General features: G+C 45.5%; 1 protein-coding gene across 1 annotated transcript in view; it reads right to left on the bottom strand.

Annotated features, from left to right (window-relative positions):
• Window positions 1-12,806: 12,806 nt before the first annotated feature.
• Window positions 12,807-20,023, bottom strand: part of LOC126539092 (uncharacterized) — a 175,331-nt gene continuing 168,114 nt past the window's right edge. Inside the window, exons 21-23 of the mRNA XM_050185811.2 lie at window positions 19,694-19,804; window positions 17,130-17,206; window positions 12,807-13,008 (exon numbers count right to left, since the gene is read on the bottom strand). Coding sequence (XP_050041768.2) covers window positions 12,852-13,008; window positions 17,130-17,206; window positions 19,694-19,804 — 345 coding nt within the window. The 3' untranslated portion in view covers window positions 12,807-12,851. The remainder of the gene's footprint in view (window positions 13,009-17,129; window positions 17,207-19,693; window positions 19,805-20,023) is intronic.

The raw sequence follows: 20,023 nt of genomic DNA, 5'->3' as shown, positions 1-20,023 counted from the left end.
CGCTTCATGCGCTGGAAGTGCTGCTAGAGCCCAGCTAGTGCCACGTGGCACGGAGGGGCTTGCTAATGGGTGCACCTATTTAAAAATAGGAGAGGAAGTCACCAGAGACCTTGATCTACCCGGACGCCACTCTCCACAGGTGTTCCTATATTCGGACTTCAAGCATGACTCGACAGTCAAGAGCTGGCGTCGATCCTCCTCACGAAGAACGTTTCGCAGTGCAACATGCAGGTTGCCTTTATGCCAGCTATGCCACCGGAAGAAATCCATATAGCTCGCAACACGATAATTTTCCTTAATGCTGCTTTGACCGTAATATTTTTGACTCTGCAAAGCACGTTAGCGTCGCCATCTGCAAAATAATATAGTTCCGAATGCTTCACCAAGCAATGGTGTCGTCAATCTCTATGCCAAAAGTTCATTTTGGGAGTGTTCTGACAGATGAAAGTCCGTGATGTATCAGAAAGGGTGACTTGTTATTTTATGCCCATTGTGTAGCTCTGAAAATTCTTAGAACGACCGAAAGCTGAGCTATTTGGTAAGGATTCATTATGCAAAAAAGAAGTGAGGCGTGCAGGCAGGACACAAGAGTAGAGAAGTGGACAACACGTATGCCGACTATCAACTGAAGGGACACTGAAGCGAAAAAAGAAAGAAGACACAAAACTCATCTGCGCATGCTCAGGAATAGTAACACCACGTGTCAGTCAGGTACACGTGCCGGTCTACGTGAGAGATAACTGTTAAGGCACTTAATATCTCCCTTATGTAAAGTAATCTAAAGCTGACTCACGCGCGCACTTCCACCATTATAGATATGCCATGCCTCTACCATAAGACGCGTATCTTCATTCTTATGCTTGTACAATATCGCGCATTCATCTAACTCTGGCATGCATACAACCTCGGCAATGTAGCGAAAGATTAGAAGGCGATCCACCGGTTAACGACCTTTTATGTTCCATTAGCCTCTGATTGATACACCATCCCGTTTGCCCTACGTAGAACTGGCCACAGCTAAGGGGAATTTTATAAACCACACCCATAGGACAGTCAGTAAAGCTGTTGTTCTTATTGTGCTTCACTGGGCAAATATCTGTTCGTTTTTTGCTTTTTACCCGCTCCTTTGTATTCTGTACGGCAGCGGATACCTTACCTAGCTTATTGGGAGCAGTGAAAGCAACATTAACATCATATCTACTTGCAACTTTTGTAAGCCTGTGCGACACTGAATGACTATACGGAATAGCCACTACTCTTTTTTTGCTATTACTGCTTTCTGTAATCACGTCCGTCCCTCTCGAAACCGACGTCTTTAGGCGCTCAGCCACAGTGGCCACTGCTACACTAGGATAACCTGCTTCTAATAGGCACCGGACCTGCGCATCAAGGAAATGAAGGAAATCGCGAAGATCAAGGAAATGTCAAGAAACTGAATTACGCGTCGCTGAGGAAATTGCTTGGTAAACTTTAATCCTCCCCCATGAAGTTTAAATTGCTCACTTACTGAGGTAGCAGCGGCATCGAATTCTTCCCTATTGCAGAAAATCAGGTAATCATCAACGTAACGAACTATCTTGATAACGCTATCACCTAAGGCTTTCTCTAAGCCGTTGTCAACCTTACTCAGGTAAATGTTGCTAAGAATAGGGGCAACCTTTGAGCCAATACAAATGCCTGATTTCTGGAGAAAAACGCCATCTCTCCACCCAATCAGCGTCGACTTCATACATTGAAAGAATTTCTAGAAAAGCTACCGTGGAAACACCGGATTTGTCAATAAAAGCCGACTCTTGCACTCGTTCTTTAATGCACTCATTTACGTAATTTAGCAACCCGTCATGCGGCAAGGAATAATACAGGTCTTCGATATTCATACTAAAAGCTGTACAATCACCAGAATTTTCCTCTCTCAAATACTGAACTAGTGCCTGAGAATTACGTAAGCAAAAAGGGTCTGAAAAAACTACTGAAGCTAAGCAGTTCTGTAGGTAACTAGCGAGACAGACCTGCCATGTTCCTTTCTCTGACACTATAGCATGAAAAAGAATTTCTTGTTTATGGGTCTTGGTCAAGAAAAACAGTTCTAAGGTTAGGGATTTAGCTTTCTTGACATTACAGACAAGCCTATCAAGATTATGTCTTGACAAGAGGTCAACCGCACGTTGCTTAACTACCGAAGGCTTGAGTTTTACTGGCTGTAAATTCTTTCTATAGCTGAAATCGCTTTTTCTGAAAACATGTCATCTGGCATAATTACGAAATAACCTTCCTTGTCAGGTATTACTGGTCTAAGTTTAGGGTCCACAAGGTAATCAACTAACGGTCGGACAGTGTCAGGCGTCTTATAATGAGAATTTGATTGTTTAATGCTAGCAATGCAATCCGAAAATTCATTAACACCGAATGTTTCTCATGACCCGGAGGATGTATATATTGCTGTTTAGAAAGCTTTGAACTGTAAAAGAATGTTTCAGAAGGGTTTATCCCCAGCACAGCCTGCCAGCAAATGAAAGAAGATGAGGATACGGTGAGTTAGAAGTGACTGGGAAAAAAGAGACCGTGGCATTTCACAGCGGGTCAGAAAACCAACTCTTCATCGGGTGAACCTGTGCCCACAAAACAAGCTACACTCCGGTAGAACTATAGGGACAAGGACAGGCGTCAATCGTCGAAATCTTATCGGTGGGTCAACGAGGTTTGAGCCCGGTGTAGTTTGTATTCCTTATTGATATAAGCAGCGCGAACGCAGGTACAGAACACAAGAAGAAGCGACGGGTACAAGCGCTGACATCCAACTGGCCTTCTTTTGTGTCTGCTTTGGCAGTGGTTATGTCAGATACGGGTCAAGTGCAGCGGCTCTTTGTGCATCACTCTTCGAAGATTCCAGTCTAATCGATGGTGCTCGCGTGCGATGGAGAATCTAGAACATTATTAGAGTCGAGCATATGCAGTCTGGTTACAGGCAACTCAGTGACAACAGTCGAAAATCTTCCGATACCTGCAGCCGTGTCTTTCACCGAGAGATAGTTTTAACCATGGCAAGAAAGTCAAAGGCGGTCACTGGAAAAAGGATAATGAGTGCCCACGTGTCAATATGATGGGGAAAAGGGAGTTGTTTTACGCGCATCTGAAGGAGTCCCCCATTTCCAGACCTACATGGGATGTAACTTCCAATGACGTAACCGACGTGAAATGAAAGAAAGAGGCAGAAGCTCCATATTCTTCGCATTGGTCCTGTCAAATAGCGGCGCAATTGCACCAGGCCTAAAAGAATTCCTCTCCTGGTGGTGCACGACCTAAAAGGTAAATCAAAAAGAAAACAAAATCGACGTCGACGTCATGCTCCTCTCTTCTCGCCCTCCGTTTTGCTGCCAGCTACGCCCTCCTTTCCCCAGGCGGCCCTTTGCGTCTTGGCAGACTTCGCTTCAGCGGCCGTTGACGTACTCATGCCTGCCACTGCGCGGCCGACCGTGTGGGCGGTTGGCTAGCGCGACTGCTCAGTTTCGATACGCGAATGTTGCTACGTGGGGCGCTGACTTCTGCGTGTAAATAACGCAGCGAAACAGCGACAGGAAACGAAACACAAACCTTAGTTTCATTTTTATATGAACACATCAAACGTTCTGTACGGTAGAGTAAGTGTTCATGAAACCTTAGCGGAAATAGGTAATGCATTCTGCGACTACGGTAAAATACTTGAATAGCTAAAACCAAACACAAGCGGAAGAAAGTATTGTTTACATGTCGTTTTGGGAGGATCGAAAAGCATGGCGTAAACCACAGAGCAGCATGAAAGTTTAGATGCCCCGACAATGCCGTCTCGGCGTTTGATCCGAGCTCATCTGCCTCAGTCTTATCTTGAGTTTCCACAAATTCGGATGCTTCCAATGTTTACCACGGTCAGTCTTCCAGTGAAAGCTGGAATTGTCGTTAAGCCAAGTAAAAGATGCACAACACTCAACAACACTCATCACAAGCATGAGCGGCTGAGCTCAGCAGGCGTCGCCACTTCAGAGGAAATAAACTATCAACTAAGGTGAAGGAAACCGGAAGCGCTTTAGTTTCGCCCACGCAATAAATGTTTATATTATTATTGTAGCAGTTATATTGCTTAGTAACTCAGGGGACCAACTGCAATTCATGCTCACTGACCTGGAGAGGCAGAGCAGAAGGGTGGGACTAAAAATTAATCTGCAAAAAACTAAAGTAATGTTTAACAGTCTCGGAAGGGAACAGCAGTTTACGATAGGTAGCGAGGCACTGGAAGTGGTAAGGGAATACATCTAATTAGGACAGGTAGTGACTGCGGATCCGGATCATGAGACTGAAATAATCAGAGGAATAAGAGCAGGCTGGTGTGTATTTGGCAGGCATTCTCAGATCATGAACAGCAGGTTGCCATTATCCCCCAAGAGAAAAGTATATAACAGCTATGTCTTACCAGTACTCACGTACGGGGCAGAAACCTGGAGGCTTACGAAAAGGGTTCTACTTAAATTGAGGACGACGCAACGAGCTATGGAAAGAAGAATGATAGGTGTAACGTTAAGGGATAAGAAAAGAGCAGATTGGGTGAGGGAACAAACGCGCGTTAATGACATCTTAGTTGAAATCAAGAAAAAGAAATGGGCATGGGCAGGACATGTAATGAGGAGGGAAGATAACCGATGGTCATTAAGGGTTACGGACTGGATTCCGAGGGAAGGGAAGCGTAGCAGGGGGCGACAGAAAGTTAGATGGGCAGATGAGATTAGGAAGTTTGGAGGGTCAACATGGCCACAATTAGTACATGACCGGGGCAGTTGGAGAAGTATGGGAGGGGCCTTTGCCCTGCAGTGGGCGTAACCAGGCTGCTGCTGCTGCTGCTGCTGATGATGATGATGATGATGATGAGTTATAAGAACACCGCCATAGCAAGCACAATGGGCCCATTTCGGCTCACTAAATTTTATTGTTTACATTTTGTTTTGTTTAAAGGCGGCGCGGAGTTTGAAAACGAACTAAATTTTCCTTTCCGCTGTAGCCCGTTGTCAGCCTTAACACGTACTCACAGTACTTGCTTGAACGCGAATCTTGGATCGCGGAACTTAGAACCGGTACGCAGCCATCGGCTGCAACTCGGTTTAGCACTTTCGCGAGGAACGTTTATGCTAGGGCGTCGGGGCTGCGATGTTCGGTGAGCATAGCAGAAGGCGCGCCCCGAGACATTAGCCCGCACGTGCTGCCGGTTAATGTCATGACGCTTTAATTGGTCTATGAACTTGTTGATGCTAGATACCAGCAAGTTCGCTGGAATGGAAAGGAGACGGTAACAAGCACGCTAAAAAATTGCTGGCATATGCTCATATTTGCGTTAGCACAAAACAATGAATGTATACTGGATTCAGAAAAAGAAACAGCAGAAAATTGCTCACTGAGAAGACCGACAAACATACAGTGTGATGAAACTTGAGAAATAATGATAATGAGACATCAAATAATTTAGAAGAAACGAAAAAAAGATTGATTCGTCTCGACGGCATATCACAAGTCGCTGTAGGCGTCGAAGCCCCAAGTTACAACAAAATTATTTTTGAAGAGCTCTGACAGCGTCCGCGCAACAATGGTTGCTTATGTACTGTCAAATGCTCATATTCTGCGGCCAAAGGCTCACAGAACAGAGCGAAAATGCGTTCGCAACGAAAGCGAAACTTTGGCACGGACATGCGTGCCAACGTGGAGTCGGTCGCTGCAAAGCCGTGCTATCGCTGCATTAAGCCTTCATTCTATTATGCTCCATTTGGTTACACAAACAGCCCACTCTAACAACATATTTCACATAGGTTACTCTCAGTGACTGCCTGCCTTTGATGCAAGATACCGGTTCGGGGACTGCGCATGCAATGGGCGTTGTCTGTACATATTCAGTAAATCGATAGCGTCTGCAAACCTTTCTGTGCTTTCTGTTTGCCCAAGAATATTATTTTGGCAGCAAAAAACCTTCTGTTGTTTCCAGAGTACACACAGAATTGTCCTGGAGGTCTCCCGCATGGCGTTTCTATTGAGCGCCGACACCCAAACCTATGAGGAGCGCGCCGCGTTATCCCTCATACTACGAAAGCGAGGCGCTTCCGACAGATGGCGACTCCCTAAGTCCTCGCCGCGAACATACAGCTTCGCTGTGAAAAGAAGGCGACAAAAGTGCCGCTTCGTAATTCAGTTTAAGGGAAAAAAAGAACTTGCACATAAGTCAAATTGTGCTACATTCGCAATAAGTGATCAGCACGCACTGAGTATTACTTCCACGTTGAGCATCAACCAACTAGCCGAAGTCGCCCTATTTCCATGAGTGAGGCCTTACTTGCATCAAATGAACGCATGGGTGCTGCGCAATCAGCTATTTCTTTCATGCCACCTTTGCACTCAATTTCATCCTCGGCTTTTTTTGTCCAATCATAAAGTTAATCTGCGCCTTGTTTTACTATGTGTTCTTTTGTGTATTGGCATAAGTGTCCCATACTAAGCTTCCGCTTGTGATCTGCATATTACGCACCGAAAAGCTCGCGTTAGTTCTACGGACGTACCAATGTTTATAAACGATACACTGTGCTTTTCGTTTTTTACGCGGCAGTGAAGGTATATAGCGTGGCTATTAAGGTATTTAAATACGTAGAAACGTCCGAAATTCTCAAGAACGAACCTCATGAGATGTACCACCGCCCCATTTCAATTGAAGTGATCATATCTTGATTATAATAATCCTGACAACAGGGGACTGGGCTTGTTCCAATGTTCAAAGAGCACGTACTTTTTGAGTCACTGGTAAAGTTCGAGGTTGAGCAGTACGCGCCGCTCTCATGGTTTTACATAGCGCACCCCTTCATTTGGCCTTGTACCCATCTGACGAGGAAACGGTAGACCACGTGACAGCAGATAATGTTCCATCTAAGAGAGTAGTGCACGGTAATTACCCATGCGCAACTCTTCAGCATGAACTTTCTAAAACTCTTTTCGGTAATAGTGTGGGAAATCTCGGCGATCACTGCCACTTGAGACTAAGCTCTCCTCCGCATTCTCATAGATGGCGTTGGAAAAGCACATAAAAGTTCTTAGGAACTTTCAATTGACCACGACCCAGGCTGGAGGAAGTGTATATTATGCCACTGCAGAACGGAGGCCTCTCCCTGCGATCTCCAATTACCCTTGTCCTGCGCCAACCGATTACAACTAGCGCCAGCGTATTTCCTAATTTCATCGCCCCACCTGGTCTTTTGCCGTCCTCTACTGCGCTTTCCTTCTCTTGGTATCCATTCTGTGACCCTAATGGTCCAACGGCTATCTAACCTGCAAATTACATGACCTTCCCAGCTCCATTTTTTTCTCCTAATATCGATCACAATATCGGCTGTATCCATTTGCTTTCTCTTGGAAAGCGCGCTCTTTCTGTCTTTGCGTTATGCCTAGCAATCTTCGTTCCATCGCTCTTTGCGCTGTCCTTAACTTGTTTTCAAGCTTCTGTGTCAGTCTCCAAGCGTCTGCCCCATATGTCAGCACCGGTAAAATTCACTGATTGTATACCTTCCTTTTCAATGATACCGGTAAGCTTCTAGTCAGGAGCAGACAATATCTGCCGTATGCGATTCAACCCATTTTTGTACTTGTATGAATTCTCCTTATGATCAGCGTTCCCTGTGCTTAATTGACCTAGATAAACGCACTCCTTCACAGACTCTAGAGGCTGACTGGCGATCTTCAATCCATGTTTTCTTGCCCGGTTATTGATCATCATCTTTGTCTTCTGCATAATATTGTTCAACCCCACTCTTACATTCTCTCTGTTAAGATCCTCACTAATTCGTTGTACCTCGTCTGCAGTGTTGCTGAATAGGACGGTGTCATTTGAAAATCAAAGGTTGTTGAGATATTCATCGTTGATCCTTACTCCTAAGCCTTGCCAGTTCATTAGCTTGAATACTTCTTCCAACCACGCAGTGAATATCTTTGGAGAGATTGTGTCTCCTTGTTGGACCTCTTTTTTTATAGATATATTCCTACTTTTGTTGGGTAGAATTAAAGTAGCTGTAGAATCACTGTAGATATTTTCCAAGATATTTGCGTAAGTATTCTGTACTCCTTGATTGTGTGATGCTTCTATGGCTGCTGGTGTCTTTACTGGATCAAATGCATTTTCGTAACCTATGCAAGCCATATAGAGAGACGGATTGTACTCTGCGGATTTCTCGATTACCTCATTACCAGTAAACACCACGTTCCCCAACATAGGAACTGCGGCAGAGCAACCTATGTGAAACCGATGGGGGGGAACAACATAGGATAAAGGGCCATGGAAGGGAAACAAGATATGAAGCTATAATGAATAGCAAATAGTGAAATCGCAAAAATGAGCATGTGCTGATGAATTCCATGCGCTGAGCACTGCTCTTCAAACTCGTATAAGGGTTTCCGATTCTCTGAACACGATGTTAGAAAGAAAAATTTGCCGATGATGAATTTTCGTGTTTCGTTCGGGGAAAGCGCCGAAAATTGTCAGCATCTCTTATCATTTCAGAGTATTCCCATATATTGGTAAACAAAAAGGTGGTTACCCTGTCGAAGTTTGAAAAAAATAGCAGAGTGGTAAATGAAGCTGTGTTTGACATAGTAAAAACGGCTGGATTTATATTTATGGCAACAAAAGTAGACTCAGAATTATCTTGTGAACACCTACTGGGCTTGCTGTCTATGTTAGCAGCCATGTTGTTCTTTGTCATGTTATGCAACAAATTTCTAATTGACCTCTGCTACGAAATTTTGTTGTGAAATCAGTTCACTCTGCTAGATGGACTGATTTCAAGCAGTATGCCGGCGCAAAGGAAGATAAATTTCCGACAGAGGTTACCAGGCGGTCAACAGGTGATCGCGGCCTGCAGACTAAGTAAAACGAGGCATTGCCGTGTTTTTGTTTTTGCACCCGCTTTTGCAGCTTGTAATTCTATTACGAAATGTCCATGCCTGTAGGTAGCAGCGACTGTGTAAGCGCTTGTAAAATGTAATAAAACTTAATAAATTCTGAAGTGACGTGCATTGCTTTTCCAGATTATGTGTTTCAGCACAGTCCAAAATGCCGGTCGAACCATTCCCTGGGACAGCAATCCACTTCACTACATGCGGCCTGTAGCGTCAACTTATTCCGATATGGTTTCATTCCAATCTCCTGAAGTTAGATTTACGTAACCGCCGACGCAAGCATCGGGCGGTGACTCGCAGCCTTGTTTGAACAGCCCACTCGAACTTCTCCTCATGTGTCGGAGGTCACTTTTGTTCGCTTTCAGAGCACATAGCTTATCGCCTACCTCTACAGGATTTTCTTATCTAATATGCTGTCAAGAGGCGAGGAGCAGCCAGCAGTGCACAGGATTGCGGTGGGGACGCTCTAGCATAGTGAAAGTACATTAGGAGTGTGGTGCCGGCGTGTGCGTTTGACCCGCTTCCCCTTTCGCAGCTGCGGCGGCTAGTCGACAATCACTGCAGCTTTCAACAGTCGCTTAAACATAGTGTCAGAAGAGATCCCTGGCTAAGAAAAGTTGGCAAGGTGATGTTGTATACGTGCCGAGAGGACTCGACAACGTTATACTGCCACGATGACATATCTTTTTATACAAATAAATTCATTCTCCACGGCAGCCCCGAGTAGCCAGTGTCAGAGCGATCGGTGGGCACCCATCTTCTATTCCTTTTGGAACGGGGAAGTCTCCGTCTATACAGAATAAAACATTCAATTTTTTTCGGCATAATAATTTTTCTTTATTGCATACACGCTGCTTTGTCATGGCGAGTTTTCGTTGTTTTGTGGCGTCGTGTAACAGACTAGTGGAGGGCTAATGTTGAAAAAAGTGTACAATCAGAAATAATTATTATTCTTTTGTTCCTTTAATCATACATAATCAGTGCCTATACATGACAACACATGGGGGCTTTCCGTGGTTTTGTCGTTTTCGCGACGCCTCGTGACGGACAGGTGAACTGCGGGTCACACGAAAATTGTTTGACCAATTGTGGAGGGCTGGTCGCAGAAATGGAATAGAAGACATATGAAATAGCTTTACGTTATAGCGTTTCTCAAAAATCGTTCTAAGCGCAAAGTCTCTAGCAAGCGGGTATGCTAAGAGTGGCTTGATTTCCATTCTTCAGTTGCTTGATTCCACATGGTGACTATAATTAAATTATGCTACAGTAAAATTTCATAACTGCTCATAGTAATACCAGAGAGCAGCTAAATTTCTCAATCAAGTTTAATTATTTAAATAATGAGCTGGCACTGAAGTGTCCCCTCTTATAATAAACTAAATGCCGTCGTACTTGAAGGAAAGAGCGCTACGAAGACGCGGACTAAGAGAGGAACATGTACGACGGACATGTTCCTCTTTTAGTCCGCGTCTTCGTAGCGCTCTTTTCTTCAAGTGTACAAAACCAACTCGCCCACATCAAGCTTCTGCTAAATGCCGCCAATTATTTGCTCCAATGATTCTGGATGTATTCAGGGATCCTGTTTTAAGTGTGTCAAGTATCTTAGAATACACGATACTTCGGAGCATGTATCAAACATTCAGATACAGAAACAAGGCTTGTCAAACGTATCATGATATAGATCCAAGGTAGCTAAAGAGTATCTTAAGAAAGTATCTAAAATACATGTATCTTCGGTACTCCCCAGCCCTGGCACTGCCTGCTGCTACCGAGGCACACTAAACTAAATGTGGCGGAAGCGCCATCTCGCTTATTGCGAGCAAACTAGCCAGTTGTAAGAGTGACCTAGAATACCCAACGCATGCTCCTTTATACTGTGCCTAATTAACCAGCCAGGGCTGTGCGTTGTCACCAACCACGCTGATCACGCGCCAGGTTTGGGTCTCCAACGCAGGATGTGTAGGTCGCTCTTTTTCTCGCAGAGATTCGATATTGACTATGTAATCACGTGAGAATCGTCATGGAATTCCACTCAGCAGGTCCATTCTAAAAGAGTATAGTTTTGCCACGAACTATATTACCCGAACACCTTAATCAATTACATGTCGAGCCTGAAAGAGGCGAACAATCTTTCATAAATTAGAAAATCAATGCATAGGAGATGTCTGTAAAATTGATTCGCTTTAGAAATTTATGACGCGGTAAATCTGTCTGTGTTTACAAGCGTAAATCAGCTATGTCAGACCAAAGGAACTGAAACCGGTGACAAATTCGCCTAAGCGTGTCTTTGCGTAGGAATACGCTGCAGTAGCCCTTAGCACACATCGTCACGGCAAGCAGGCGCAATGCATGAAGCTCGCTAAGACGAGTCGGTGCACTTGTCAGCCTTGGCATTTATCTTGGTTTCGCATCGACGGGCGCTTCACACCATATTGGACTATGCCGGGCCCATTACTAATGGGAAGCGAACGCGATGAGCCTCTCTAGTAATGCTGGGTATAGGAAAGAAGGCATATAGAGGCCCTGCAGGAGAACCCGGCCAACTAGTCTACATTTAAATAAAGATTGTGCTCTCTGGCCCCAACCCTTTATGCAGGACCGCACAACCTACGCTAGTTACTGCCCAAACAAGTTACAAAAACTGTTGGTTCCGAGTTCTTCCTAATGGTTGTTCACAATATCACTCCAGCTGTAACTTCCAGTATGCTGAAGTTTTATTTGACATCCCCAATAGCAACGTTAAAAAGGCAGATACAGGGCACTACACACTTCCTTGTCATCTTTTGGCGCTGAGCCCTGAACGCCAGTGGTCCGCAAGTTCCGTGTCGCGCGTTTTGCGTCGCCTCGAGAGATGGCGCCACGCTGCGTCGCGCCTCCTTAAGGCATCCATACCCTCCGTGGAAGCTTAGCGGTCATAGTGTTGCCCTGCTAAGCACGAGTCTCGGGATCAAACCCCGGCTGCGGCGGCCGCATTTAGACGGAAGCAAAATGAAAAAAAAAAAAAAAATACGCACGTGTCCAGTGTTTTGGGGGCACGTTAAAGATCCCCTGGTGGTCAAAATTAATCCGGAGTCTCCCACTACGTCGTGCCTCATAACCAAATCGTGATTTTGGCACGTGAAACCCCAGAATTCAATTCATTCTTCTTCTAGCTGGGCAATGCGCTGTCCGTCTCCCTGGCATCCTTCGCTGGCAGTCGCGAGGCCTTCAGCCGTTTTTTTCTTCTTCCAGCTGGGCAGCATTCATATGGACCAGTGCCCAGCATGACGTGGTTAAGTGTGCCGCTGGGAACATGCACAACACCCATTTTAGATTGTGGCGAGTATACCCTCCAAACAACTTGCTTTTCCGGTTGCCATTTTATGCTTACATCTACTCATTGAAACCATGTTAGACTGATCGTTCTCCCTCCCCACCATAGCTTTCTTTTTTTTATGCCCAGTTTTATTCCGATTAAATTTTTTTCGGCAAGCACATTTTAAACTCCAATGTTCAAATTGGCAACTCTTTTATTTATGGTACGTTTTATGCCCCTAATTTACCCACCCGATTCATGACCAATCCCCCACTGTGGGTATGTGCCACGGCCACTCAGGACGACATCAACAACAATAACAGCAGCAACTCTCGATTACGGGAAAGCCAGCAATTTTTTTTCTGTATGTTATGTCCTTCAAACATTTGTGCCTCCCTTAAGGGCCAAAACATGCTAGCCTTCGTTTTGACGATGGTGTTGGCTTTAGTTGAACGCCTAAATAGTGGCTGCTATGAGAGAGTTGCGTGAGTGTGACACAGTCTGTGCGCTGTCAAAGCAGATGCAACAGTCGTTTCCGAGCATCGTATGAAGACAACGTTAGTCAGCACACAGCAGGCCTTTATTACGCGAGGTGTCGGCATCAGGCTCACACGTACACCCCGGGGTACTCCTTCTCAGTCTCCCGCTTCAGAGGCTTCATCGGACCCTTGCAGAGGTTTTCTTTGGCGTACATGGGCCGCTGCTTAGCGCAGCCGAATCGGTCGGAAAAAAGTGGGTTGTTCTTGGCGAAAGGAAGGTTCACCCTGCGAGAAATAATTTCATTCGAAACCATCGTTCTGCCACGCGTGAAGTAGCGGAGCTAATCTACGGGGTGAGGATCCTTATCACCGAGACCCATTAGGAGTATGCGCGCCATAGTATCCCATGTGGGTAGGCGCTTACTTTACCTATTGATTTCTATCACGGAGCTTACTGTAGACCCTGCTCTAGGCCTAAATCTAGCACTTTGGTGCCGCTTGTGAATTTGCCATTTTGTTAAACATCTCGTTTTATGCATACTCTTTCATTAATAGGGTTAAAAACAACAGTGAAGTACTACACACTACAGTATTTACAGTATATCTTTATTGTATACTAAGCTCCAATATAGCCAGTGCAATATAGGAGCTCTGTGCACGTTAAAAGAATAGCACCTCGAATACTCAATTCTGACTGTTGAGGAGGCGTTTATTTAAGCGCATAGCGTTCCTATTTTTTGCTGTTGTTAAACATCATGAATGTTTTCCTTTGCAAAACTCGAGCGCTCTGTTGAAAGAAGTCTTATTATACTAAAAGTATTTCAGTTGTATTCGGTTCAGTGTAACCTCGATTTGACTAGGTTTTAAGCATTTTAGCTCGTCCAGCTCTGCATTTCGCACTATGTAAATCTCAGAACTGCTTCTCTATATTAATTTGCGACCTTTTCAAACCGTGCTGTCGGCCTAAGTCTGGTACTCTCGTTTATCTTGTGAACCTGTCATTTTGTGTAGGTGCTTTAGACATGGAGCCTAAGGCCGCTGCATATCCCACATGGTCCAACCTGAGCTAATAACTGGGGAAAACGTTCTTATAGAATAGTCTTGCTGATTAGAATTTGATGAACCTGAAGAATGGAGAGATGCAAGCTTTGCGGAAATGCAACCGCACGTTTACGATTATCGAAAGAGTCCATACCAATAAATACCGTGTATTATAGTACCGGGTAATTGTATTATTAGGTCTGGTTACAAAATACAATAGTAGACGGCAAGAACCGGAAGTCTGCCTCCTAGTAGTTACGTAGCCGAAGATAGGTTGAACATTCTACCTACGACAGCTTCCACATGTAGTGCGTTCATAGACGCTACAGGCCCCCTTAATTAGTCAACGGTGAAAAGCATCGTTCGAGAACAACAATGCCAATTTTCAAACTGTTGAGGCAACGGATACTAGGACAGACATAATTTTTTTTTCAATTTACTCTTCTAAACCACATCCGAAACTCGAGAGGTTTGTAGTATCTTTTAAAAGCGGGTGATGCGAAAACAAAGTGGGCAAGTGTCGGAAAAAAAAAAATCACACAAGACTATAAGCACTGCGAATCAATGATGCGAATCACCAGACACTCCCGTTAAACATACAGTGGTCCGAGCATTAACCGTATTGTGATGAAGCACAGCATGACAAACTGTAGTTATCAACGTTAACCCGGCCGCCAAATATATAACACTGACTGTACAAAATACCTCCTAGCAACATAAGGATACCCTCATAGTTAGAAAGCAGCGCTACCGGTTTGTGGACGCACGTCCACTGTAAAAGAGTAACAAAACGTATCTTTATCCCAGACTTTCTCATTATTCCCTATAGGTGTATCAAAAAATTGCCAATGAATGCCCTCTGCTGGTAGGTAATCGTTCCTACTTTTTCGTCTGGACTGAGCAGAATGGCTTTCCCACTGACAGTATGCTTCGCTAACGATACACTTGTGCTCGTTGCTAAGGCTTAGTGACGGAAACAAAAGCACAAAAAAAAAGGGACGAGATAGCGCCGTCAGGAGAGGACCGTCGTGTTAGTGGCCATCTGCTTGAACATGCTTATAATGCGACTTTGAAAACGCGCAGCGTAATGACAATTTGTCGGGTGAAACGAAAGCGAGAAGGATTGGGCAGATCCCGTATCTATGCGATGGTGTATACGAGAAGGAGGAAACAATGGTGGCCCCTTTTGCTGGAAAAAGTCAAACAGTCGGGCATGTTTTAGCATAATATTCGCCACTTCGTGACGCCGCTTAGTGCTGAGTGACTTGTTTACCATAGTCAGAAATGAGGAGTGCGCCGCAGGGCAGGCATTAACGAAATGGCGCTCATGCGCAGAATCAAGGGCCTCTGTAAGAATGGCGAGCGATAGCACTTGATCTTCATGGTAGGCGGTAAGTTTCAGACCCTGTGGTAGTATTGCAGGTTCACTCGAACAGTTTATGGCCCATAAGTTAGTGCGTCCCTGAACAACTGACAGCGTGCGATACAGTATGAGTACATTCCTCTTGATGCAACTCAGATGAACGGGCTCCACGGTAGCGTCAAACGTTCCGTCGGTGGCAGGGAAACAGGCAACTGAAACACACGTTGCGAATAACGGAGGCACAACTGTATCCCGGCATACACAAAGCACACTTTCCCGATACGGTGGGCCTTCCATAAACGCAGCAGAAAAGCTCATACCTACACTGATTTCATCCGTTTTGCAGTCGACGGTGGCACCACACAGTTTCAAAAAATCAAGGCCCAGGATTACGTCATGCGTAAAATGAGGTAGAACAGCGAACTCCGCGTTAAATATTTGACCACCCAAGGTAACGTCTGCATTACACACACCCACAGGATACACCAAACTCCCCACTCACTCCGCGAAACGTATCGGCACGGTCCCAGCGAAACAACACTTTTCGTCCTAGGAGGCTTTTGAACGCAAGACTCATCACTGAAACAGTTGCTCCCGTGTCCACTAAGGCCATGGATGTAACCCCGTCAATTAATACAGACACCTTATTCTTAAACATACAAATGGTTGGAGGTATCTCTGTCGACATCGAAGATTGTCCAGTGTCAAGCTGCAATCAGATGCTGGAGAACGGTTCTGCAGCGGCTCCGGGTGCTGGTGAGGCAAGCTTCCTAAATATGTGTGCGAGGGCGGATATGTTTCGCCCAGAGGAGCGCGGTACCGCCTAGACATCGTCGGTCGTTCGAACCTCGGTGGTTGGCGGCGATTGCAATACCTGGCAATGTGACCCAAGTCGCCACAGCTATAACACACAGGTAAATGACGATCGATGAGCTTGAGCAGGAGCTTGAGCTATCTGAGCTAGTGTTCTCTCGGCGCGTTTCTGTTTGGCGTAGGAGTCGCCAAAACACTTCTTAATTTCCTCCACGAAGCGCTCCCACGTTGTTAGGGAGTCTTCGTGGTTTTCATACCACATCAGCGCTGTCTCACTCAGGAAGAGTACGACATATTCAAGCTCAGTGACAGAATCCCAACGGTTATAGCGGCTCACCCTTGCGTAGTGCGTCAGCCACTCGTCGACGTCTTCGCCCACTTTGGTTCCAGCGTGGTTCCATGTAGTGCTGCAAAATGTCCAACTGGCGATGACCTTTGAGCAGATGAAACTAGAGCTCGCATTTGTCCACCTCTGTCCTGAGCCACCGGGAAAGTCGTTGGCAAGAGACCGGCAAGACGACGGCTCCGGCGAAGTTCTAGATGTTGCGACTCCGTGGTACGTTGTGTCGTACCCCGAACCTCCACCACTCTGTTACGCCCACAAAAGGCGTTACCTTGAAGCCGGGTAGCGTTAGATGCGATGGCCTTGATCAGCTAAGTGCCTGTCGAGATTCAGCTAACCAGCCACCCGTCGTCTTCTTCATTCACAACTCTTCGGTGCCCCCGCATACCGTTTGTTGAGGCCAGAACCCAATATGCACGTAAGAGCGTCACAATATATATATTGTGACGCTCTTGCGCTCTTATATATATATATATATATACGTACATACTGCAGCGCAATTTGCGCTATAGCAGGAGTGGGTTAAGAAAAGGCACAGAAAATGCATTGGAGTATACAGCGCTAAACACAAGTGAACACTTTTACAAAAGAGCACTGATGAAGAGAAAAATGCACAAGAAGTCATACAAATGCTGCCAGGCATGGGTAAGCACGATTATGCATCTGAGATGGCGGTTGCAAAATTTTGAGATGAGCATATATATATATATATATATATATATATTGTTAGTCCTACGGAGTCTCGCTTATGTTGCCGATCTTTTCTAGCATTTGGATTATCTTCTAGTTGCTATTCTCTATTCGCCGCATTTTAAAGCAAAATTGGCGCGCTGTATATGTCCGTACTTATCGGCTGCCGTCGCTCCACCCCGCGCTCTCAAGTATGCGATCTTCGGGTCAGTATCCATGTGCTCGCACCGGGACTGCAAAAAAAGATAACGATGGCATGATCTCCAGATTGTGCAATGTTAAATGCCCTTTACATGGCATTGATATGGGCGAATAGAAATAGCAGACTCATGGCAGACAACCATTCCACACAGGCTGACGCGTTCTGGTTGTTCTTGGTTCTCGTTATGATTTTGCCTCTTCATTACACGACGCAGCTACAGATTGGTTGGAATAAAACGCTGTCTCAAAGGTTTTATCCATGTTCTTGGGGTTAGCGCTGTATGAGTGGTAGTCGCCTGCCATTGGAAGTCTGCGCAGGAACAGCCAACACGTACGTACGAATGTGCCCGCGTTGTGAAGAAACGTGAAGCAAACAGCGCTGCCTCACTTGCAAGCCTTTTTTCAAGGCTCATAGAAAAGAATAGGCTAAGAGCAGACACTTAGCAGACGGTCAGCTATGCGAGTACCTGTACTCTCCTGGGTCCACAATGAGTTACAGTCGCAGGTAGAGGGGCTGCGTGAGGTGGCGCACCACGTGAGCGCTATACCGACGTAAAACCCGCCTGCCACCAAGAGCTGAAGCACCGCTGGCTGTTCTCACTGCTATGCATTTTTCAAATGCATAGCATTTTCTATGTACAATCAGTTGTTTGCACTATGTCCACACGGCATGGATCTTAAGGGCTGGAAACGATTAAGACGGATAACATTGGGCAAACAACAATAACGACAGCAACTACGACTAAATCACGTAAACATGTTTTGAAACCAGGAATATGTTGCGTGGTTAAGGTAGGTTTTCAGGCTTGCGCGCATCACTGAAGGCAGTCTTGGAGTGTGAGTGGCGCTATGAGCGGCGCATCAACGAGGGACGCTAAACAGTCCTGGTGCAATTGAGCGAAACATTGCAACGGATTTGCAGAACAAACCGCACTGGGTGTGGCACAGAATCATTACAAGCATCGACGTCGAGCATCGAGCGGGCTTCGAGCAGGCATGGAGCGCTCATAGCACTGATTGCAAACGATGATACGTAAACGCTGATTAGCTGTTTTTTTCTTTTTAAGGAAATGTCTTCCTTTGCGAGTCACCGCGACTTTTCTGCAAGGGATATGTCTGTATCTAACCTATAGCCTCTTGCGTGGGCTGATCGCGGTACAGTGCTGCCCAAAAAATTTGCCGTTTCGCTCAAAAAGCGAAACTCTGACTGTGATAGCAAGGTCTAGCGTTGCGGGTGAACTTTCCGCGCAGTGTTCTAAGCGTGCGTGGCTATGGCATAGGCGGGGGTGCCAAAAATTTCTGACACCCGTAACGCCGTCAACGCGCCATGCAGGGCTTCTAATATACATCACCTCAGCTAAATGGTAAAGCATCTACCTCGCATCTATGGCATAGGTAAACATGTGGCATACTTGTACAATAATATACAACATTACGGCGACGGCGAAAACTCAGCCGCAGTGTCCGTAAGATTGCTATCGCAATAAAACTTGGGCCGATCCTGAAGGCAGTACCCAGCGGTCGCGACAGTGCAGTCGCTGACCTTTTTGCTCCCCTCCCTCTACGAATGAGGCAATCAAGTGCCGTGCACCATGACTCCCCCTTCGCGCACGTGGAGAGGATCTGCATAGCACCGGAGAAATTCCAGTGCATCACGAGTGCGACGTGGCCGAAGACCGGCGCTCGCTCGCTCGCTTTCGAATTGCGATTTCGTGCACGAAGAAATTGCTGACTGAATCACAGAGTCCCAAAAGGATTGCGTTCGACGAACCGGAAGAGGAAAATGGAAGCCGGTTCAGCCTCAAGTGGAAGTGGATCAAGCGTGGTCGCTTCAGCGCGGCTCTCAATAAATTATACTTTTCGCCATACCCCATTTTCCCTCTCAACTAACTCAGGCAGACATTGATCTTGATTTATATCAACTAAAGCTTAAATTGCCTTCAAATTTTTTTCTTGCTGTGTAGGCTAACTAGATGACATTTTGTACACATGCAGGCCGAAGATGGCGTTATAGCTTGTTTTAAAGCGTCATAAGTGGTCTGATCTAGTCACGTTGTGTCTGAAAGACCTGCGTATCTTCATGATCATCAGGACCACGTGTTATTTGTGAAACCATTCTGCTTTAAATGCTCAATCGGCTACAAGTAAAATAAATATTCGTAGTCGATAGAAATATTCAAACGGGCTGATTTGGCTTCAGTTTACAGAACAGCCATGCCTGGTTTCCTGGGGTTCATTCCTGTGTGGTGTCAACTTGCCATCTGAATGTACGCTATATTTTTCGCGTTTCGTCATTTCTACATAAAACGTACTCCAGGCTCTGACTGAAGCTGCTGAGTCAATGATTTACTAGAACACAAAAGTACTTGTTTTAATTGGATCAGAGGTTGCCAAATAAGAACAAATTTGTATTTTATGTGTGTTGAGAGTGGGCGAAATGGGTTGGATAAAAAAAAAAAAAAACTTGTGGAATAACGAGGCACTGGCCAGAGCATTTCGCACTGCCCAGTTACCTATACCTGTGCCGCTTGGATGAAGAAGTACTGTCCTTCAGTGAAGAACGGGATCAAGGATACTCTGGCCTGTTTGCCGACATCCCACTTGGCGTGATTCAAGACGTTCCTGTACATCTGAAAGAAAAAAAAAGAAAGAAAAAATGTTACTTGAATAATTCACTGGATCTACAATTTGCTGTTCCGTATTATTGCAGAGGATAGTCGTACGCTGCCCAACAGCGGCTTTCGGCTATTTAAGCCTCTCACTCCTGCCCTCCAGGTTACGAATGGCATGTTTGAGCAAGCGACTGAACGCCCAGCTTAAGCTGCAGTTTCATAGAGACACAAACATAT

Source organism: Dermacentor andersoni, chromosome 3, assembly GCF_023375885.2.
Source record: "Dermacentor andersoni chromosome 3, qqDerAnde1_hic_scaffold, whole genome shotgun sequence".
Classification (NCBI taxonomy): domain Eukaryota; kingdom Metazoa; phylum Arthropoda; class Arachnida; order Ixodida; family Ixodidae; genus Dermacentor; species Dermacentor andersoni.
Note: the sequence above shows the minus strand (reverse complement) of the source record. Positions and strands in the feature narration are given on the sequence as shown.